The sequence below is a fragment of the Poecilia reticulata genome, chromosome 9 (genome assembly GCF_904066995.2).
Source record: "Poecilia reticulata chromosome 9, P_reticulata-male-v2, whole genome shotgun sequence".
Taxonomy (NCBI): domain Eukaryota; kingdom Metazoa; phylum Chordata; class Actinopteri; order Cyprinodontiformes; family Poeciliidae; genus Poecilia; species Poecilia reticulata.
In genome coordinates, this window is record NC_088838.1 from 9363231 (window position 1) to 9385954 (window position 22724).

Here is a 22724-nt window from a genome sequence, read left to right on the forward strand (position 1 = left end):
TATTATTATAAAAACAGAAAATATTGTGATTTTTAGGGAGAAAAAGGCTGGATAACTTTTAAGTGCTTGACTTCTGAAGGATACGCTGCCCAGGCGAGTTGCAGATGTTGTCCCCAGGGGGCGCTGTGCTCGTCATCCGGACTGCGTTTGGGAACTGAGAGAGCAGCTTTAAGCTGAAATCTTCCAGCCACTCGAACTCTTTGCCTCGGTAGATGAACATTTTGTTCTGCAGGATATATGGAAAAAAGGAAAAAACAGACATTGTGTAACCCATCAAATCAAAGCTTATAAATAAAAAGAATTGTCATCAAGGTTAATTTACATACTTAATGAGGTTGTGTGTGTGGGGGCGGGGGGAAATGATTAAACCTTCAGCGAGACTGCATTCATTCTGACATTCTCTTGTGGCATCAAGAAGCCAATAACCTTTATTGGAATTATTGCACGTTGCCCCAAGAAATATTTCAAAATGCCAGCCCGTTGCATAAGCCCAGCAATATGAGGTTGTCTCTAAGTCTCCATTTATTGAAACAGGTAATCATTTTCTTACCCTGAGGAAAGAAGGGAATCCAAGGCCATAATATCCAACAGCAAAGTACTCCGGCTGCGGCCGCATGGCGTGCATTATTTGCTCGTAGAACTTGGCTTGTTTTTTCTGTGACGACGAAAGGCATTGAGACGGCATGATGTAATCAAGTGTGTTGCAAATATGTCAGCGGTTACAAATTGAAAAAGAGGAAGAAGAAGCAATTACAATACAGCTGAAAAGAAGAACGCTCTTTGTCCTTGTAGGCGGTTTTAGGTAAATGTCTTTAGTGGCGTTTTTTTTTTTTTTTTGCAAAAGAATCACTTTTACATCAGAATTTACATTTTTTATTTAATTTTTTTACTTTAAATCTCGGACGCCTTAATTGCCGAGCTCTTACCAGCAGCTCGCTCAGCTCCATGAAGTCAAACATGTGGATCTCGTGCATCTTGGCCAGCTGCTTGCCCAGCTCGATGGCCTTCTCCCACATCTGACAAGACAGGGGGTGCGCTCAATTAACGGAGGGGGAGGAACCATAAAACACCAGCTTAGAAAACCGGAGCACAACCCAGACCGGGTTGGGTTGTGCTCCGGTCTGCCTCAAGCTGCACGGTTAATAAATGGTCGGCCGTTACGACACAGCGTCTTGCGGCGGGAGTCTGGGCTGACGCAAGCTTCCTTGTGGGTTTCGCCATGCGAACACAGACTAAGCTAAAGATGAGGCTGTTTTGTCATGCTAAGCAGTTACCTTCCCCTTGTCCAGGTAGCATATGATCTCCTGGAAGAGCTTCTCCTTGAGCTCCTGTTGGGTGCAAACGTGCTCCCCGTCCCGAGGGATCAGATGAGGGGCGCAAGCTTTGTCTGACCACTGCAGGAGCCAAAACACAGAAAAACTGGTTGAGCTTAGAGACCGAAAGGAAGATAAATATATATATATATAAAAAAAAAACAATTCATTTCTACGAGCCTCTCGAGTAACAGACCTCCAGTAGTTCAGCATGCAGCAGCAGCGTGTATGCGGCCTCCGTGTAGTTTTCGCAATCCAGATGCAAATCTCGCAGCTTGTACAGATAGCTGGTTGAGAGAATGGAGAAGTTAGAGGCAGACGAGGGCAAAAACGAACGTCCTCACCGATTCCCTCCGACTCACCGGATATAAATGTCCTCCCTCTTCTTTTCTTTGTAGAAATTCTACAGGCAAAAGAACAATTTCATTAGAAACACTCTCTTAACCTCTTGGAAATAATTAAATGAGTAGTGTCAAAGGGGATTGTTTGAGATTTTTTGACATAAGAGGGTTGTGATGGAAAATCTCTTAGGGAATGTGATGGATTATTTCACAACGGAAGCCATTAGTTTTAAGTAAGAAGAAAGAATTGGGCTTTACAATGTAATTAAAATGTTTCCATAACTTTTTTTTTTTTTTACTTTAATGTTCTGTGGCATCAGGAAAAGACGCTACTACTAATAAATTCCTTATTATTCTGCAAACAAAATCTTAAAAAAAGAAAAAAAAAGTCATTTCATTCACCTTTAACAGTAAAATACTGCCAACACAAAATTCACAGATAATGCACAACAGGATGTTCAGTGAAAAGTTCCTAAGCGGTCAGCATCTTACACCAACATATTACCAACTACCTGGGAATTCAATCTCTTTCCGAACATGGTCACCCCGCTAATGAATACATTCAGTTTCAAACAGGAAAATGCCCGATACCTCTTTCTTCCTCCAATTTTCCATACCAACGTTTTTGATAATCTGTGGAATTAGCATCTAATGCAAACATGGGGAACGGTTTAAAAATTCACTAAATTCCGTTTCCTTTTTAAGACAGGGGTTGTTTTAAAGTGGCAGACTCCTCCTGAAGAAGCAGCCATTAGCATCGGCCTCCGGGACCATCCGACCTGGATTTGTAATAAAAGAAGCTGCCAAGAGAGCAATCTACAGACAGTTTCTGGCAAAACCTGACAGTGACCAGCCCTTCACTCCCTTCCAGCGGGAGCGGGCTGCAGGCCTGCGGCTCACCAGCACGTTGACGGTGCAGCTCATGCGGTGCTCGGGACTCTCGTCGTGCGTGATGGTGCGGTACGCCAGCAGGTTCTCCAGCAGGCTGCTCAGCAGCAGAGCCAGCTCCTCTCCGGAATGGTACAGGTATCTGTGGCGTCTGCAGTGCTCCAACAATCTTAACAAGCAAACACCGTGAAACTCAGGAAGCTGTGTGGCAATCGACTCAAAATCACATTGCTGTGTAGTTCGCTATAAATTTAACGAAGCTGCTTTAGCTTTGCATCGACACGGTGTACTTCAAAGAGAGAAATACTCTCTATTTTGCTCTCATCCTCTGCCTTACATTTTCTCCAACAGGACTTTGTACTGCTCATCTCCTCGACCTCCTTCGACTTCTTGATCCAATTTTGTTATGAGTTCATTCTCAAACTGCAAAGAAAACAGGGAAACCAGAGGGAAACGTTTGTACAAATAAAATGATGCACTTCTTTCTTGTACTTGGATCCCTGGTAGTTGCAATTCCCTGCATCTACTCCTCCTGGGGTTCAACATAAACAACTAGAAACACATAAAAAATTCAAAATAAAACTACGAAAATAAAAAAATACAGAACAGAGGGCATAGATTTTAAAAAAAATGAATAGAGAACTATAATGAAAAATGTTGTACAAAAGGATATTCGCTTCAGTATGTCAAGCAACTCCTACACACAATCAATAACACAATAGGAATAATTAAGTATGGTTGTTTTTCTTGTAAATGCCTTTGAAATTAATTCTTCTGATGCATCTCTAATATAATCTCATGCAAGGTGAACATAACTCTATATGAGCTCGGCATCTTCAAAGAATTAGTATGAACCTCTGGAAGCATAAATCTACCTTCGATCGCACGTCTAGTTTGATAATCATGAACATTAGTATTAAGGCTGGACAATAAACCAATAGTATATATCGTGATAGACACATGATCAATATCAATATTGACCAATCTTAATATTATTGATAGAATATTCTATATTCAAAATATAGAATATTCACTGAACTTTGATTCTGAACCGCACAGCATTCTGGGAGATGTAGGCAGAGAAAAGGATTTAGAAGCACGCAACCTCAGTGAGCTAAGCTAGGTTGGTAGCATCTACTAACTCATTCTCTCTCTTTGGTTACTTAGCAACAGTCTGTTGAGTAACTTGCGCAGCAGCAGTTTCAGGTTTCGCCACTGTGCCTCATAACCGTTTAAAAATGTTTTAAAAACCAATGACGTGGCAAAAACCTATGGACACAATACAGTTCTTACTCCAAAACAAAAAAACCTAGTCAGTAATTATCAATGTCGACTGATATGAAATTATTGTATCGTGACACATTTTTCGGCCACATCGTCCAACCTTAATACTTAAAAAAAAAGAAAAAAAAAACAAAACGATTTAGAGAATATAATCTCTGGTTGTTTTGAACTTGTGTTTCTTCTAATATCATTTTAAATATAAACCTGAATCCAACCCTGAACCAGAGCAATTTAATATGCATCATATATGTTGCATTTATCCCCCCCCGCCACCTCAAAAAAAAAAAAAGTCAGATTCATGCACAGAGCTCCGTTCCGAAGGCAGAGTCTTACCGTTTCAAAAGTGCGCGCCGAGCTGAAGTTGTGCTCGCATTGCATCATATCGAAGAAGATGGGAATGGTATCCTTCCTGAGCTCCGGCTCTGGCACTAGCGTGACCTCCAGGATGGGGCCGACCATGGAGGGGATAAACTTCATTTTGTGCGGGCCTGAGGGACGGCAAATATTATCGTGCAGAAATATTACAGCGTGACTTGAGAAGGCAATATGCTGCCTCTTCTCGTCTCAACAAACAGAGGAGGAATCTAATAATGTCCCCCAGAAAAAACCACCACCAACAATGACAACAACAGCGGCGGCACACTTTCTGAAACTGGACAATAAAAAAAATATTGTCTCGTTATTCCCCTCGCGTCGCAGGCGGCCCCCTGATAAACAGCGTAGACGTTTTCGGATGGACAAAAAGCTCACCGATGTTGTACCACATGTCTCTGATTCTGAATCCCATGTCCTTCCTCATGTCTCCGTATCTGAAACACATTCAGATCAAGCAGCTTGATAAACCTCCTGTCTTCTAAAGTAATAAAAAGCCTTAAAAATCTACCTAATGAGCCACTTCTCTGTAGATTTGGCCATCGGTTTTGGAACACTGTCTTGTTTAAACGCCCAGCGACGCCCCGTGTGACGTTTGCTTGTAGAGATAACCAGATTTTTATTTAACATTTCTCCCATTAAAGAAAAGGGCCCACAGCATCACAGATCCTTCACTGTGCTTCAGAGCAGCATACGTTGATCATTATCCACAATGTGAAAGAAAAAAAAAAAAAAAAAAAGTTTCAAACCACTGTCAGACACACACGCGCACACACACACACACACGCACGCACGCACGCACATATCCATGACAGTATGCTAAAATCTCACGGGCAATGGTTTTTCTGAAGTATAATTTCTGAGGCAACAAGAGCAATCTCTGGGATGGATTATTGTTATTATTATTACTGAGTGAAAAGTGCAAAACCTTTGCTCTGTACTCTTTATTCTTTTTTTTTTTCCATCTTTGCTGCTCATCTTGTACTGCTCACTTCCTTCTATAACAGAAATTTCCCACTTGTAATTAAGGATATTTAGCACCAAGAGTGAACTAGCCCAAAAACAAATCATAATAAAAATGGATATTGAATTTAGTGCAAAGTTTTGAGACAACAATTAGCAATAAATTATCCCCGAGATTCATCTCCATAATCCATAAAAAACACTTATGGATTATTTAAACCCTGAGCCACAGTGAAAACCTTTCTCTTCTGCTTCGAGCGCAGAGCCTTGTTTACAGGTAGGAGGTGAAGTGAGAGGAGATCAAACGGCGAGGCACCATTATAAAATAGGGGGTACAAATTGGCGAAGAAGCAAACTAACCCGCAGCTGTTGATAGCATCTCATTGTTGCCATGGAGACTTCAAGATGCCACTTTTTGCTACGGTCCCCAGAGAGTGAACTTTTCTCAGATTTTTCCATCACGCTGCACATGGTAGCAAGATAAACACGGGCCCTCGTCTGGCTCCGTTTGTCACAGTTCCAGGTTTGTCTTATTTATAGTTCTGACTTTAGATACATAAGTAAGTTTAAGCTCGAGTCTATCATCTTGTCGCTGTTTGAATATCGGATCAGAGCTGCGTTACTTGGATGGCATGTTCTCTTGTCTCTCCCGTTTAGAAGAGTGGCTAAGAGAAAACCTGTGGTTTTTATCAGGGAATGAGTGACTAATGGATCACTGATCAACACTCTAATGAACTTAATGTAAAAATGCTTCAGCTACATTTACTGAAGGTGGAATTAGTTAATAAAAAATGTATTTTCCTATTAACTTTTACACTCAAATTATAGGTTTGACTCGTCCATATTTTTATATGCAACATCAAATAAAATAATCTATTTATCTTTAAGGCTTTTTCCATATTTTTACCAAGAGTCATGATCAGCACTGAAACTTTTAAAGATTAAGTGTAAAAGATCTCACTTGTTCAGGATCTTAGTTCGTTTTTCCAGGGAGAACGATTCCAGCTGCAGTGTCTTGTGAGTGAGGAAGGCCACGGTCAAATGAAAGTAATTATTCCAGAGCTGCAATAAAAAAAACAAAACAAAAAAAACACACACACACACAAGCTTTTAAAATATTGATACAACCGAGCACCAAACCCTGATCTGTGTTTAATAAGCAGTTCGTTCCGCTAAAGGGAAGCGGCGCGGACCTGCAGCTCAAAGTGCACCGGGTCCAGGAAAAGCTTGTTGAGCACGTCCGAGTACTGGTTGATGGCCCTCAGGAAGACCTGCATCTGCACCAGGTTCATCACCATCCAGTCAGCAGGGAACACGTTCCCCATGAGGTCCTTAAACATGATGAACGTCTCCATCAGGAAGTCCTAAAAGGAAAGAAAAAACAAAAACGAGGGTTCAGGGAGGGGGGGATAAAATCTTTACTGCAAGCGCATCAGTTCTGTCTCTTAAAAGAAACGCATTGAGTAACAGCGGAGAGATCAAAAACCAAACACACACACGAGGTAAATCAGCTGCACCGCTCCTGAACGTCACTCACACACACTCCACCCCCCACCCCCCACCTCCACTTTTGAGTTTAATAGAGGTCCAGGAACATCCTGATTCTGTCAGTTTAATCAAGTGCATGAAATGTCTGTAATCAATATTCCCTTAAGGAGCAGTAAGTGGCCGGGTTGCTTTATTGCCCGTTATTGATGGGATGCTCCGGGACATGATGCAGCCGACGGCGGAGGAGCCGAGACACTTACAATGATATCCTGTCTCGTTTTGAAGGTGCTGATGTAGTGGGTGTAATGCGTGTCATCCATTTGCTTCAGGATGGCCGTCATGCAGGCGAGATAGTGGCCCTGCCAAAACAAGTGACAGCTATTACTCAGCGGATCTCTGCAGAAAATCCCCTCCTCAAAAGGCAGCGTTTGCACAACAAAAGGCCCGCGTCGCGCTAATTCGCCGCATTGCTCGTTTTCTTTTGTCCCCCCCACCATTTGGAGGAGTGTGGCGCGCCTTACGATGAGCGGCGAGGCTCGGTCCATGCTGATGACGGTCCGGTTGACCCTGCGAAGGAGACGCTCCATTATCTGCTGGATGTGGACTCGGGTCGGACCCTGCGCAGAGAGAGAGAGATGGAGAGAGAAAGGAAAACGGTTATCAGCTGAAACATGTCAGTGTTAAAAGGGCCACTGCAAACCAAACATCAGCGTGTTTTATTGGGATTGTTGTGTGATAAGCCCATCTAAATTAGATCAAAACTGGGAGGTAAAGCGACAGAGGCGTTGTTTGTTACAAATTCAAAACAGCAAACCTCGGTGGGCGTTAAGAGTTCAGCCTCCCTGGTCAACATTTGCAGAGCCACAATTTGCTTAAATTACAGCTTGAAGAGCTTTTGGGATTCGTCTCTGCCACACAAGTAAGAGACGGATTTCTTTGCTCGATCTCTGCTACAAAGCTCAAGCTCAGTTAAACTGTGAACAGCATTTTTATACCTCACTTGGATTCAGGTCTGAACTTTGACATGTTTGTTATAACACATTAATATATCAGCTCTCAACCTTTAGGGTCCAAATAAGGCCAATTATTTTATTAATCAATTATTCTATCCATCTTTCTGATGATTAATCGGATAATAAAGCTGGCAAATTGTGTGCATTTTTCATTTCATCACTTAAGCCTTTCTTATGCAATATTAGAAATACATCAATAGATGTAAATAAATACCTAATTATATTTAGTTTGGTTTTATTGCCTAAACTGCAATGCTATACTCGTGTAGTGTATGCTTAGTCATTTGTAGCAAAGAATGCAGCTGCAGCTAAAAAACACTTCTACTAATCTGTTGACTATATTTTGGATTAACAAATTAATAATTAAATGGCAATAAGATGCTTAGTAAGAGGTTTTATTTGTGTGTTTTATTTTTTCTACAGAAGCTAAAACTTTGCCATTTGATGAGTTCTCAGTTTTTTTATACAGTTTTGGCTTAATTACTGCTCTGACTGTTGTTCTTACAGAAAATGGCCTTTTTTTTTGAGTCTACACTCGAGTTAACGATTAACTGACTGATAAATTTGTTGACAGTTATTTCAATGATTAATCACGATTAATTGTTTCAAATCTAGTTTCAGGCCTTCTTCTAGGATTGCTCTGTGTTTTATCTCCATTCATCTTTCCACCAACTCAGGCAGATGCCAAAGAAGGCAGCCCCCACAGAATGATGCTGCCTCTACCATGTAGATGCATGCTTGTTCTGTTTTTGGATCATGCATTGAGTGCTGACGTTTAAAGCTGAGGACATCGTTTTATAACCTCTATCTGCTGTGTTTCTTGGCCTACATAATGGTAACTAATGTTCTATAAAAAACCTCTTAAGCCATCTGCTGTACTGTTTTCTATTTAAGGGAATCAGAGGAAAAGTGGGCTGAATGTACATGGTTGCCATGTTTTTTCAGATTTTTATTTGTGAATAAGTTTGATAACGGAGCATTACCATCTGCTTTATAATTTACACAACTTTGTGTTGGTTTATCATGAAACAAAGAATCAAAATTTCAGCATTTGGATCAAACTAAAGCTCACTCTGCACCCACAAGGATTAAAATAAACGAGCCACAAATAGAGGGCACCGATTAAACGGTCATTAGATTTATAAAACAATGTAGAAATGAATCTACATTAATATTTTGGCAGTGGCTTGCAGAGCAACTTGATGCAGAAGTTCTCTAAAACGCCCCCCTTTTTTTTCTTTAAGCGCGTTTTCATTTCTCATGCTCAGACAACATTTCAATCAGGTCTTAGTCTGGACTTTGAGGTTACGGCGACGCTGTGACTCTTGTTTTTTTCCCCAGCCATTCTTTTGTAGATTCCCTGCTGCACTTTTGGGATCACTGTCCTGTCCCCTGACACAGTTTCAGAAAAGCCTCCGCTGTCGCACAGATGGCCTCACACATTTCGCTCCAGAAAACTTTGTTCCACTGGACTGTGTCTTTGTCTGCAAGGTGCCCGGGTCCTGCGGCGGGAAATCGGGTCCAAATCATTAGCTCTCCGTCACCTTCACAGCCGAGGAGCTCACTGCCGATACGCTGTTTGTTTTCAGACGGACGTGGCCCTCGTTTCATGTTCATGTGCAGAATGTTGTTGTTTTTTTTCCCCAGAAGTGTTGTCGATTGGTTCAGATTCGACTTCACAAACGTACACTTTCAGCTTTATTTACAGGGAAAAGAGGCTTTTCTTCTGGCAGCTGCTATACATGTTCCATCTTCTTTTTCCCCACATTTGATATGTCGAGTCTTGAAGGAATTCATTTGCAGCTCTTTGGTTTTTTTCCTGGGAATTTTCACTGAGTATTGCACAATCATGGGGTAAAAATTACCTGCTGTAGTAGGATGGACCGTCACATTGATTCAAAATGGACCAAGCATTTCCCAGATAGACCAGCGGCCAACATATACTTTTTTTTTTTTCTTAAACCATCTTTCCTCTTTAACCTTGGGTTCTCACAAACCTAAATGTTGTGAAACGGGGAAGTACCAGTCTCATTAAAAGTCTGTTTGATCAGCCTCCTCTGCTCTGAATGCAGACATAAGCCAAATCCTCCACAGCATTTTAAGCAGTTATTTTATTTTTGTTTACTTTAAATGCCGGTATTACGTATTTTTGTGGCACATACGGTCATTTTATAGCACAATCAAGTAACTACGTTACCTTCAGTAGTTATAAACATGCTGTATAAAACAAAATGTACTTTTAATTTGACTTTGCATCATAGCTGTCTCTGATGCCTTGAAATTGGCCTCTGTCTCTTTAAGAACCTCCAGCCCTTTTTGACACGAGTCATCACAACAACGCTTCTCCATGTTGTCCGCTGATGTCGTACACAAGCGCTCTTTGGAGCTTAGCAGACGTGCAGGTCCACCAGGTTTTACCTAACTGCTGCTGCCGTTAGTCTAGTGGAGCAGTGTGAGGCGGGCTGAGGAGAGGGGTGCTCTGTGAGGCTGGGGGCTCGACTAAGGACCGAAGCTCCAAGGCGAAGCTTTGGGTAAATGAGCGACGCGTTGATTGCCACGGGAGATTCAAGGATTCCCCTTTAAAAGATAATTCAAAAGAATTCATTGATTTCATTTCTGATCTCATTTCATGTTTGAACTTGGTCAGGTTGCTTGTAATGACCCGTGTGTTTGTCTTGTGTCCTATAGTATTCTAATTATCGTTTTTTTTTTTTAATGTTATCTTAACTGCTACTGTAAATCAAATTTCCCTCTGTGGGACATTAAAGGTCTGAACTGTATTAGAGCAGAATGGAACAGAACAGAATATATTATTTACACATAGAAACAATACAGAAACCATAAGGCTGATAAAACAGCAGCATCTCCAAAGTCATGTTACAAAATTAATAGTAAGCCAGTGTTAATTTTTTTTTTTTAAAGTCAAAAACGAGAGAATTTATAAGAAGCAATCAAAATCACATGTCATTTGAAATTAGCATTATTTTTAAGGGTTTTCTAAAAGAATGAATATTACTAGTGGGTTCAAGAGCTGGTGGCAGGTTATTCCAATGAGAGGAGCCTCTATAATTAAGTGTCCTTCGCTTAATTACTGTTCAGATGCAACAGTGTATTTTTGAATAATCAGAGTAATGAGAGGGGAAAAAGGAATAATTAGGAAAAACATTTTTTTCCTAATAGTTTTTTGTCTATGTGGCAAAAAACTTCCACATAGACATATTAAAAGGTCGCATTAAGTACAGTCCAGACCTTGTGTTTTATAAAAATAAGAGCAGATGAAGGCAGTCTATTTGAAAAGTTAATTTAAAAAAATCATTTTGAATTATTGTAATCTTAGAGATATGATCGACATGCAGCTCCCCAAATACTGAAATATATTAGACTTTTATATATCAAGCTATGATGTAATGCCAACATACAAGACGGTTAATAACAGCCATCGATTTTACCGTCTTTCTTTTTACAAGTTCATTATGTCGTCTCCAAGTTAGTTCCTCGTCATCCACAAAAACTCCTCAGAATTTGGTTGGAGGCTCTTGGTTAGTTAAGAGGATCAACAGATGCTTCACTTCTTTAAAAGTTTCAAGGTTGAATTTAGTTTTTCTCAAAAAAAAAAAAAATCAACTTTTTCTTTTATATAGATAAATACATATATTTTAAATTTTAATGAATAAAACATGTTGTGTTTTTATGAAAACATGTTTATTTGAAATTCTATGAGGGCTTCCTGCTCTGATTGCTCACCCCCTTGTTCAAATATATCTCAAATCCCCTTGAAGACAAAACCTCTCTTATGTGTAACGTTCAAAGTGTTGCAAACCGCAGCCTAAATGAATAGTGGCTCTGCATCATCGGCTTTTCCCTTCAATAAAGCATGCTTCAACTCATGCTATGTGCAGATAAGCAAGAACCAAATAAATGTTCCTTTGCATTTAGACGATTCGAGGGCCTCTTATCGTGTTTGTCTCTTTGATACTTCTGGTTCATTTCACTCTGCGGCAAAAAACATAAAATTACTATTCAGCTGCGACTCCGGATTCTTGCCGGGCAGCTGGGATATCTAATCCCTCCCAGCATGCTCGGGGTTTGCCTACAGGCCTCCTTCCCAGCGGAACTTTTTCTGGGTAACCTCTGAAGAGAAGATGAATCATCTCCGTGGGATCCGCAAAACAACAGGTTTTCCTCTCGGGTCCCCGTGGATGTCTGAGTGCCTTGGCCCCGGCTCGTGCGGCGCAGGCAGACGCCAGGAGGATTAAACCCACTTTGGCCACCGATATCCAGCACAACAATCCCGCTTCGTGCCGTGCCGGGCATTTTTATCTGCACCCAGATGGGTGAGGAGCCTTAAGAATGAATTGGGTTTTTATTGCCGTAACATAAGCTCGCAGTTAATCAATTTTTAATCCGAGTCCAATTATTTAGCATTTATTTTTAACTAAAATCACAGGTGTCATAACTATTCGTACCTCTTTTTTTATTTATTTTTTTTTTCTCTTCAGCTTAAAAGCAGGTGTTTTTATTTGGACTTATTTTGAGGACTGAGACCTAAATCTGACAAGAATTTGATTTTGTTGATTTAGCCTTATGTTTTGGTTTAATATACACTTGATGGATCTTTTTTTTTTTTTTTTTTTAAAGTTTTCTGTCAGATTTCAATTCAAAATGTTGGTGTTTCAAAGAATTTGCGACGCCAAGTTCATCACAGATCCTCCACCGTTCTGAACTTTGAACAGGAAATGTCCAAAGTTCATCCTTTGTTTTATTTGAGTTCATTTGTTCTGGTCTGCTTTGGATCCCCAGAACCAGAAAACAAACATGGAGAAAAAAAAAAAAAAAAGATGCATTCAACTTCTATGCACCACAAATCTGGAATGACCTTCCAGGAAACTACAAAACAGCCGAAACACTGACTTCCTTTAAATCAGGACTGAAAACCCTCCCGTTTAGAGCTGCTTTTCAACCATAACAAATGGCACAGAAATATCTGATGATGACGATTTTAATAATGGTGCCGGACAAAATGTAACGTCTGTTACTCGTTTCACAATTGGTTTCTGAATGATGAGTTTATGATGTTTTTTTTATGTAAAGCACTTTGAACGTCCCTGCTGCTGAAATGTGCTATGCCAATAAATTTGACTGAATGCTGATGAAAGCCTTGATCTTAATTTCATCCGACTAAAAACACACAGTTCCAGTCGAAGTTGAGACTTTTGCATATTTACGTTTTCGATGGAAGAACTGACAAGTTTTGTAGGGCTTGGCATGATGGTCAAATAACCAGAGTGACGTATAGACAGCGTCTAAAGATTGTTACAGAGCTCATGATGCTGCAGGTCATCCTGCTTACCATGGTTAGTGAGGAGACGAGCAACAAGTAGCTAAAAGAAAAGGCCTTGTGCCTTTCTGCTCTGCTGTGAGAGAGGCCCGAACGACAGACCTGCCCACAAATGCGGCTGGCAGAAGTAATCCCACTGTTGCCAACTTTGCCACTACGATTAGTAATGTTTCAGAAAAACAAAAAAAAAAAGTTGGTATCAGTTGGAAACAGGTCAGACCTTTTAAAAAGCAGCTATTGACCAGAAAACTGCAATGTTTTTTTCAATTATCCACACCAGGAGAACTACAAAAAAAAAAAAAAAACTAAAAAGCATATCCTCTCTCCAATTCACACACTTAAAGCGTCTTCCATAATTTATGCTTTTATCCGTGGCTTTTTAAACTCCTTACCACATCTTTGCGGTCCAAGGTGTCCAGCACGGTGCTGAGCAGCTGGACGCAGGCCTCATAGTCGGGTTTACTCGAGTGGTCATCCAGTTGCCCGCTCAGCTGGTCGTTAACAAGTGGCAGCAGTACATCGCGACAATCTGGAGCCAAAAAGAAAAGACAACAACGGCATTTTTAAAATCAAATACTTGAGCTTTTCTTTCCCCCCCCCCCACCTCATTCATTCTGTTTGAAATGCCTATATGTGCTTTTGGAGTTTCAAAAAAAAAAAAAACTTTACCTGGTTGCTTGAAAAGGTCGCTCTCAATGATTTTACACATGCAGCCCAGTTTCTGACGCACAAACTGCGAGTCGGGGATGCTCTCGATGAACTTTGAAAGGAGAACGCTGCAAAGAAGAAGAAGAAGAAAACGGAGGAACGAGGTTGCTGTGACAATCACAATGCAAATCACTTTCACAAGTTGTGATTATAGTCGCTGCTGAGAGCTAATGAGGAGCACACACAGGACACCCCTGATTTTACAGTGCCGAGAATTAGAATAACACCTTTACTCTGAAGTAAGCATAATCAATTGCGCTGAGACAGGCAATTACCATTTCCTGTCGCGCAAAAACCTCTGGAGAGTTACCTGAGCTCCACGGGATCAAACACAGTCTGGATGTCATTAATGATGGTGGGGAGGTATTTCAATATTGCCCCCTGCAACAACAACAACAAAAAAAAAGAAAAGCATCAGACTGGAGCTTGGGGAGGTTTACTCTTTTTTTTTTTTTTTTGTTCTTTAGTAAAACAAACAGCGCTTTCCCTCGATTTACTGAAAGCGCCCACAGGGAGTTCTCTTCACAGTGCTGTCAGTTGCACAACTTTTCAATAACAGCCATAATGGCATGAGGTGCTTTCAGCTCGTGCCATTTATTGATTACCGACTTCTTCATGCAGAAGTCAAAAACAGACAGAAAATAAGCATAAACTGCACACTTTACCTTTATCTTCACTCCCTCGTCCAGAGGTCTGTCCATAAGCGTGTTGAAAGACAAGAAGAGCAAACGTATGGAGTTGGAGAAAGCGCCTGGATCTTCACTGTTCTCGGGAAATCTTTAAAAAATAAATAAATAAATGAAAAGGAAACCAGACTTTTCTTTCAGAAACCAGACCACATTTCAGACAGCCCTCCTTCATAAAATATTTCAATGCAAAATGAATTCATGCCCCACATACCTGAAGGAGAGGACTCTGGACTGTACAATGAACCTGAACAGATACTTGAGGGCTTTGAGGGCTGTGTAGAGCCGTTCTGTCAGGGAGCGCTCCTCTGGATGGCCCACATAGTAGTTTAGCACTTTGGTGAGCTTCCTGAGAAAAAGGGAGAAGCCTGCTGTTAGGGATGGGGGGTGCGGGGGGGGGGGGTTCCCTGCTAATTTGAAGGAGTGAAGCAAAAAAGAAAACCTTGTGCAGGTGAACTCACCTGTAAGCCAAAGTGGCGCTGAAGTGCTTGCTGATGTACGTTTCCAGGACGGGATTAAAATGCTGGAATTTGATGTCCCCAATAAGTGTGATTATGAATACCTGGTGATAAACAGAAAGACGGTAAAAAATAAATGAATAAAAATCTGTCTTTTATGTACACCATCCTCCACAGTTACGGCCAACTTGTGTAAAAATGTCTACAGAGTCCTAAATTTATCTTTTATCACTTTCGCACAATTTTACACAAAAAATATACTGCAGTTCTTTTACCAGGGTCGGGGTTAATCACAAAAAGCCAAATTGATGGCTCATTTTCAGCTTTCTGGCAAGATGCTCACTGTTTTTATTTAATAACAGGTCTGCAGCATCACAGATCCTCCACCGTAAAAAATAAAAACACTGGGCATTAGGCTGCGTTGCACATCATTTCAGTTTTTTTTTGGTGAATATGTAAAAGTAGAATTATGCAAACTTTCAAGCTTCCAAATTCCAAGCAGCAACCAATAATGTAATAACAAGCAAAAATGTAATACCTGCCAATTAAGTAATTTGAACCGTTTTACATAACAAAATCAATAACAGTGACTTTGCAAAATATGCTGTGCTTTTTGAGCCAATGAAATGACATTTAGTCATTTTGAAAATAACTGTATAATAAATTTAGGTCACATGACTAGGCATGTGACATGTCAATCTAGATTTTGTTCAACAAATAATTCTTAATTTGGCCCCAGAACTTTTAATGAGTGCAGCATATTACAAAATAAATGAAAATACGACTATGTCAAAAAATATAAATAGTATGTTTTCAAGGGGCACAGTCCTATTTATGATATATTTGACTTTATACATTTTTAAAGAACTTTACTGATTAACTTATATTATTGGCTAAATGTTACTGCCTGAAAAACAAACATCTAACTAGGTGAAGTGAGATTTATTAGTACTTAAGTTACTGCATGTATTACATTTAAAAGTACCAAAGCCATTATAATGTTGGCATTACGGACTCATGTTATCGGTACAACTGTTAGCATAGCAACGATTGTTTCTTTTGCTGCCCAAACTGTTTTACCACTGCTGGCTCCATGAGAAGATCAATAAAATCATCATCACCTGTGGCTATGTTTCAGAGGTTTGTTTTGAAGTAAGAAAGTAAGTAGGTGTTTAGTCGCTTAGTTGTTTAGACAGCGTTGGCTAATGAAGTCTGCTACTTGGGCTAGCGGAAAACACTTTGTTACAGAAGCAACAATGTAGTCTCCACAACTTTTACATTTTTTCTGTATCTGTGTATTTTTCTCCATTTTGAGAAAAATAATAAACAATGACAGCGTGACTGGCAAGATAAAAATGATTTGTAAGAATCCCGGAACTGGCTGTTAGCCGCTACTGATGCTAAAGCTAGCATAAGCTTCAAAGCCTCCCATCAGGCACTAACTAAAGGTGTGCTTCACAAGATTTTCTATCAAACGCATTCTTAGAGATGCATTTGATCACCTCTAAGAGTCTAAAATACCAAACATGAACTGCATAATTCTCTTCAAAAACAAATGCATTTTAGCATTAGTAAGATTGGCACAGGTGATTTTGTAAAAAAAAAAAAAAAGAGGCAATTTTAACAAAATAGTTTTTAATAAATGTGTGTACTTTAAAGCTTGTGTTTTCAACCATTTTTAGTTTAAAATCATGTTACATTTATAAAAGATGTTAAGGTGTCAATAAGTCTGGAGGTTGGCTTTACGTGTTCACACCTCTTCTGATATGAAAGAGGGGAACTAATTCAAACAGCGTCTTTCTTTCTTCTGCTTTACACTAAGGGTAAGGGTTCACCAGAGAAGTGGCATGTAATGTGATTAAGCAAACGCGCTCTCTGCTTTTCTTTGAATCGCCAAATTTGCAGCTGCAGCCAAAAGGCAGCCTTCACCACGAGAGGGGGGAGGGCATGATATCATTTAAATATGGAGCTGACAACAACCATTTTCTGGCTTTTTCTTCTTGGAGGCATTCAGCTGTTTACATGAAAAATGCAGGAAACTTGCTATGCAAGATTTAGGGGGGGAAAAAGGCTGAAAGAGAAGTTTAAATCCACATCGCTTTGTAGAAACAAGACAACTGCTTTCTGAGGTCATAGGAAGAATCTATTTTTGATGCCTTACACTTTAGCCTTAAATCTTCGTAAGGAGCGGAAGGAAAACATCTAAGAGAAAATCTGCATACTTTATCTAACAGCTGGAACTTTTTTCCTCCCCCTGACTTATCCTGCATCTTCATTAAGGACTAACCAGGGCATCAAACACCAAAGTGTCATAGGTGTCTTTTTCTGAAGTCTCCATCATGATGTTGAACAGAGCGTCAAGAGTGTCCTGGAGAAACTGCGGACAAAACAGGAACATGTTACACACATGCCATTCAACAGAGCAGGAAACTGCTTTTATTTAAGCACATGCAAGAAATTACTTTAACAATCTCCCCTCCTTCCACTTCCATGAGCCTTTGCAAGATTTGGTCCAGATCCTGGGAATTGGACCTCCAGTTCAACAGACCCAGCAGATCCACTACAGAAAAAAACAAAATCAAAAGACATCAATAGTCAAGTAGAGGCACTGATAGGATCTTGAAATAGTTGAGTTTTTATAATACAGCAGCATAACCAAGGGATATGTGAACTAAATATAAAATGTGTTCAAGTTAAGTTTCTGTTGAATGTAGTTGAAATGACAATCTAAGAAAAACTTTGGGGTAGGAATAATGGAAAAAAAGTCACTTTGTTTAAATAGCAAATGACTTAGGATTAATATGAATATTTAAAGTATCCTTTGTATCTCACAAAGGATGATTGTAAACAAAAGTGCATATCTATAAATTAATACCGAATACATGCACTGTGCAGTATAGCTAATTAAATGTTTGTTGTTGCTCATTTTGCATGATTTACAGCATCAATATTATCGTTTTCAAAGTCACGTTTTCCTTCCACTCAACCTTCCATTATTATACCTAAATGTAAGATTCTTTAGTGGCTTACTTACCCTATAACTATGGAAACAGACAATGACTGCTGAACAAGTGTTACGACTGCAGTCTTTCATGATTGCACAGGTTTTAACATTTCTGCATTAATAATCACTTTTATTGATCTTATATTGTTTGTTTGTTGGAGAAAAGTGTGTTTTCATTGGTTGTAAGCCAATATAATCAAAACTAACAGAAATAATCACCAGAAAAATGTCATATAGTTTCACTTATTGAATTTGATTATAAAAAATGATATTCTAATTTACTGAGATGCACCTGCATGCTCACACCGTCATAGAACCGCGATTTTCTCCTCATTTCCACAAATGACCTTTTTAGATCTGGAAGCGTGGCGCTCCTCTGCCTCCATGTTTCTCTTTTCTTCATTTAAACAAGGAGCTGCAAAGTTACAACGCTTTGGTTTTCGTGGATGTTGCTAAATTGCAAAAACACACTGCATTTGTTTTTTTATTCAATCTATGCTGAGATTTTATATAAATCACTACAAACGAGCGTCTTGACGTGTTTCTTCACCGATAAAACGCAGTTCTGACGTCTCTCAACTTCTGCTGCTGCACCGTGTGAAGTTCAGAATATGCTATGCAGAAGTTTTCCTGTCATAATTATTTAACTAAGGAATCCTGCTTCATTGTGATCATTAAAGTAAAAGTTTGGTTGGATATAATATTTAATAATTTATCCAATTATTATTTTTTTATACAGATTTTTTGGAGTTTTCTTTTTTGCTTCTTCAGCCACCTGGCACTAATTTATGAATTATTCAAGCACAAAGTTTCTAATCGACTAAAGTATGATGCTTTTCTCACACCTTCTGTCAGGATTTTTGGATGATTTTTTCCTCCCTTATTTAATCTTTTTTTTCTAGACTTATCACCCCTTCTGTGCTCCAGTTGTCAGCTCTGCTAATTTTTAAAGTCTATAACTGCTGCACAATATGACCTGGTGTAAAAGGTCATGACAGAACAAAATCTAAAGGAAAACTTTGAGAGATTATCATAATGAAGAACTGCGAGTGAGAAAGTCTCCTTATTTACATTTTTTCTCATGTGCTCTAATAGAAAATAATAATTTATTTTTATAAGTTATTTCAAAAACATGAAAAATATCTGCTATTCCAGCAGCAGCAGGATTAAGCTTTCTCTCCTCCACCAGACTCAGTCACATTTCCCTGGAAACCTTCTAAGAACGGTGAGTTACCTTCTGCTAAATCTTGTAATACCTGATCTAAGTCACATTGAGGAAAAAAAAATAAAAATCCCCTGCTGTGGATGTTCACGCTGTAAAAATGGCAACATGCGTCTTTAGCACAGAATCGTTAGCGGGCGGTTTTTCTAAAGAATGACTATAAAATACAGGAGAAATGCAACAAATGTGTTTCTTAAACACATTTCAAGACCTTTAATGGTACTTTCAGAGAACAAATGCAGGTTTCAAAAGATACGCTGAACGTTTTAGAAAGACTCTTTCCTTTAAAGCAGTCGACAAAAAGGATCATTTAATTTATTAATTAACTGCTTTCTATAATTGTGACAAACCATCCAAAACAGAAGAAATCAGTAGGAGGGCACACAACGTTTCCCAGCACTGTATGTTTAACATTTTTCTCTTCCTGAGATTCACCGCTGCTTGGGGAAAAAAAAGAAGCATTTTGAGCTTCAACCATTTACGTCCAGGTCCAACTTCTCCTGTCCTCCTTCAATCCTGCGTAGCTGAAGGTCGCCTGTTACAAATTCAATTACGCTAACTCTGTTAAACGTCGGAAATTTAAATACAAATTTAATTAAACCTGCAGCCGGTAACATTGTCGCGTCAGCGTATTATTAGCAACTCACATCGTTTTGCCAGCATTTTAAAGAGATCTGCATGGCGGTCGCAGCTTCTCTTGCCGTCCTTCACAGAATGTCTGAAGGTCATTTGAGCTGGTTACTGGTTGCTGCTTTTGTGAAGTAAATGAGGTTTGAAAAAAAAAAAAGAGTCTAAAGCACTCAAACTTTCCTCTATGCTGTTGCTATGGCTTTTATTAAAAGTACATTCATGTTTTCTCTAATTATATAGAGCACAGAGTCATAAAAAAGAGACTCTCCTCAAACATGTCTAAAAAAAAGGCTACAAATGTGTCTCCTACTTTATCAAAGTGACATAGATCCAACATTTTTCAGCGAGAACATGAAAAATTCATGCAAAGTATTGCTCAAATATAAAAAGTAAATGGAAAATTAATAAAAGCAAATCTAAGACCTAACTAAATATTGACGTGATTAAAAGTTTAAGACCTTGCAGAAACCTTGTCCAAATTATCCCACCATAAATTAAAAAAAAGAAAAAAAATCCTAAGCCCACATTTGGTATTTCTGACAGAACGCCTGTCGATCACCACCGAGCCACTTCAGCACAGGTAAAATTAGAGATGAGTCCGGCCGTACCATTCTGGGTGAGTTTAGTGGAGCAGGTGAGCGTCGCGATCTGGAAGCTGTCTTTAGTCACTGGAATAACCCCTGAATGGTGGAACGGCTTCCCGGTTTGCCTCTGAATCTGCTCCACTTCGGCCGAGGTGGCCGGCAGGCTGAGATAAACCTTTGCATCGTCTGCCTTTTTCACATCAACCTAAAAAAAATAAAAATAAATTCACAACAAGGTGAAGGATGAATAATGAAGCACATTGATCGATGGAGATGTAATCTCATATTTATTGACCAAAAGAGAGGCCCGCGCATAATCCACCTGCCAACGGGCAGCTATTCATGACACCCCGTTGCATAATTAGGATAATCACGCTCATCTTTTACGCTCTGTGAATTTATGATGCGAACACTCGAGTGCCGTCCTGGAATGCTACCTTGTAGACGAAAAGCTCATGCCTGCCGTCTTTCAGCGTGGTCCCGTCTCCTCTCATTAGCTTGACGTACGCCATGCCAAAGGGCTTCTCTGATTTGTCCCTGGCTGAAGGATACACAGGAGCGTGAGACAGGAAGGAGCGGATTCACCCAAAGCTATGCTTAACATGGTGGCAGGATCTGCCATAGGAAAAAAACAAACAAAACAAAAAAACACACACACAAGAGTAACTTACAGTCCTGGGAGGATCTGTGTCGGAACATCACCCTCAGGTGGCAGCGGCACACATCTTCAATGGGAATTGTCACCTTGCAACAACGTGGGGGGAAAACAATAGACGAAAAGGTGTCAGATTGGTATGACGGGAACATTAAACACATGTTTTCTCTCGAGAATTATTTGGCTACACGGAGGTATCCCAAAAAATTAATAAAAGCAAGAAAAAGCAAACAGGATAAGGGAACATGAAGTGCAGTACCAGCTGTATCTGTTGCCACATGTGCTAAAGATTTGGGAAAATTCAATGTTTTATTGTGGTACTATAATATCACACTGAAAAAGAAATCTTTAATATTTGAGTTATTCACATGGTGGGGAAAAAAAAAAATCCTATGCCAAGGAATCAGTTTTTTGCCGCAATTATTAGTAGTCTGAAAAACTCCCATCAAAAATCAAATTTAGATATATTTTTAAATTCATACTTTAACATGATCAGAGTTCCTGAGAAATACCAAAGAGTAATCCATGTCTTTCCGTTCCTGTTGCACATAAATATCACATCACACTGAGGCTAATTTCTTTGGCCCCTGGCTACTCCGCTGACCCATATGTACGCTGCGACCATGGATCACAGTGAGGATGGCGAGAGATATAAGAAAAATCTCCTGAAGCTCATCAAAACCTACTGCTAAGCAGGAAGGAATGGCATCTGAATTTAATTTTTTGTTGTCGCTTCATACGTGTATAATAAGATTTCGTCTTGGGGTCACTATTCCGATTCAATTAAAAAATATGTTATTCATCCCAAAAGGAAAATGAAATGTTCCCACAACTCCTAACATCCGAGAATCTTCAAAGAGACACTGAGGATGTCAGGTAGCAGTCAGTTTTCCAACAAATCTGAAAAGGCCTCTGACTGAAGACACTGCTGCTGCATGAAAAGTCACATGACTTTCGTGACACGCCAGCAGCTCAATATCCACAGAGATGATATTTAACACATCCTGGACAACACCGTCAGTTTTTGACCAGCACTGCTAATCCACCTCGTTTGCTTTTGCCGCTCCCATTTAAACCGACTGGATATGATCCACTCGGTTTCCCAGCAACACTCCATGTGGATTTGCTCCGAAACGAAGATGATATTGTGGAAAAGGTCTTCAAGTGAGGACAGGGGAGGACGTGTGATTCTTCTCTAAAGGCTCTGGGTCAGTTTTTAGAGTGCAAAACATCAGGAACTCCTTAAAATATTAGGACGTTTTTTTTAAAAAAATCTAGATAACTACCAGCAGTTATGAAGATTAATTTGATTTCGAGGCTTATTGAACCTCTTTAATGGGAGAGCTGATAAAGCTGATCTGCGTTTATTAGCAGCTAGTCTGTGTGATGAGTGCAGCGCCGTTCCTGACAGATGAGCTTACCTTCACCGTTTCGTTCCAACATGGCTGCTTCACCTGGTAGTAAATGACAGACTTGTACTCCGTTATGCCGTCGTAGCCGGCCCCGGGAAATATCGCTTTCTGCCGAAAATTGAAAAGAGGAGTTTTACATGACGGGAACGCCATGAGAGCTTTCGCTAGTGCTGCGTTTGATATCTATCTGCTTTGACCAAAAAAAAGGAAATATATATATGACAGAAATATATGCACATAATATTAAAAAATCTGAATCATAGCCAGGGACATAAACCTGTTGGGGAGGGGAAAAAATATTAGCACAGAAAAGTGCATATGCTAGCAGTTCATTCAGACTGAAATATTGGGTTATTCATTCCTCC

The 22724-nt window shown here is 39.7% G+C and overlaps 1 protein-coding gene across 1 annotated transcript in view; it reads right to left on the reverse strand.

Moving 5' to 3' along the window:
- The window catches only part of dock5 (dedicator of cytokinesis 5), a 67703-nt gene that overhangs the window by 13169 nt on the left and 31810 nt on the right, over window positions 1-22724 (reverse strand). The window contains exons 15-40 of the mRNA XM_008417532.3: window positions 22369-22467; window positions 20964-21036; window positions 20730-20833; window positions 20317-20497; window positions 17315-17412; window positions 17140-17229; window positions 14856-14956; window positions 14609-14743; window positions 14374-14485; window positions 14019-14089; window positions 13670-13776; window positions 13393-13529; window positions 7171-7266; window positions 6910-7008; window positions 6355-6525; window positions 6123-6223; window positions 4577-4635; window positions 4160-4314; window positions 2880-2965; window positions 2555-2711; window positions 1676-1716; window positions 1510-1600; window positions 1275-1394; window positions 927-1016; window positions 551-655; window positions 85-226 (exon numbers count right to left, since the gene is read on the reverse strand). Of these exons, the coding sequence (XP_008415754.2) occupies window positions 85-226; window positions 551-655; window positions 927-1016; window positions 1275-1394; window positions 1510-1600; window positions 1676-1716; window positions 2555-2711; window positions 2880-2965; window positions 4160-4314; window positions 4577-4635; window positions 6123-6223; window positions 6355-6525; window positions 6910-7008; window positions 7171-7266; window positions 13393-13529; window positions 13670-13776; window positions 14019-14089; window positions 14374-14485; window positions 14609-14743; window positions 14856-14956; window positions 17140-17229; window positions 17315-17412; window positions 20317-20497; window positions 20730-20833; window positions 20964-21036; window positions 22369-22467 (2821 nt within the window). The remainder of the gene's footprint in view (window positions 1-84; window positions 227-550; window positions 656-926; window positions 1017-1274; window positions 1395-1509; window positions 1601-1675; window positions 1717-2554; window positions 2712-2879; window positions 2966-4159; window positions 4315-4576; window positions 4636-6122; window positions 6224-6354; window positions 6526-6909; window positions 7009-7170; window positions 7267-13392; window positions 13530-13669; window positions 13777-14018; window positions 14090-14373; window positions 14486-14608; window positions 14744-14855; window positions 14957-17139; window positions 17230-17314; window positions 17413-20316; window positions 20498-20729; window positions 20834-20963; window positions 21037-22368; window positions 22468-22724) is intronic.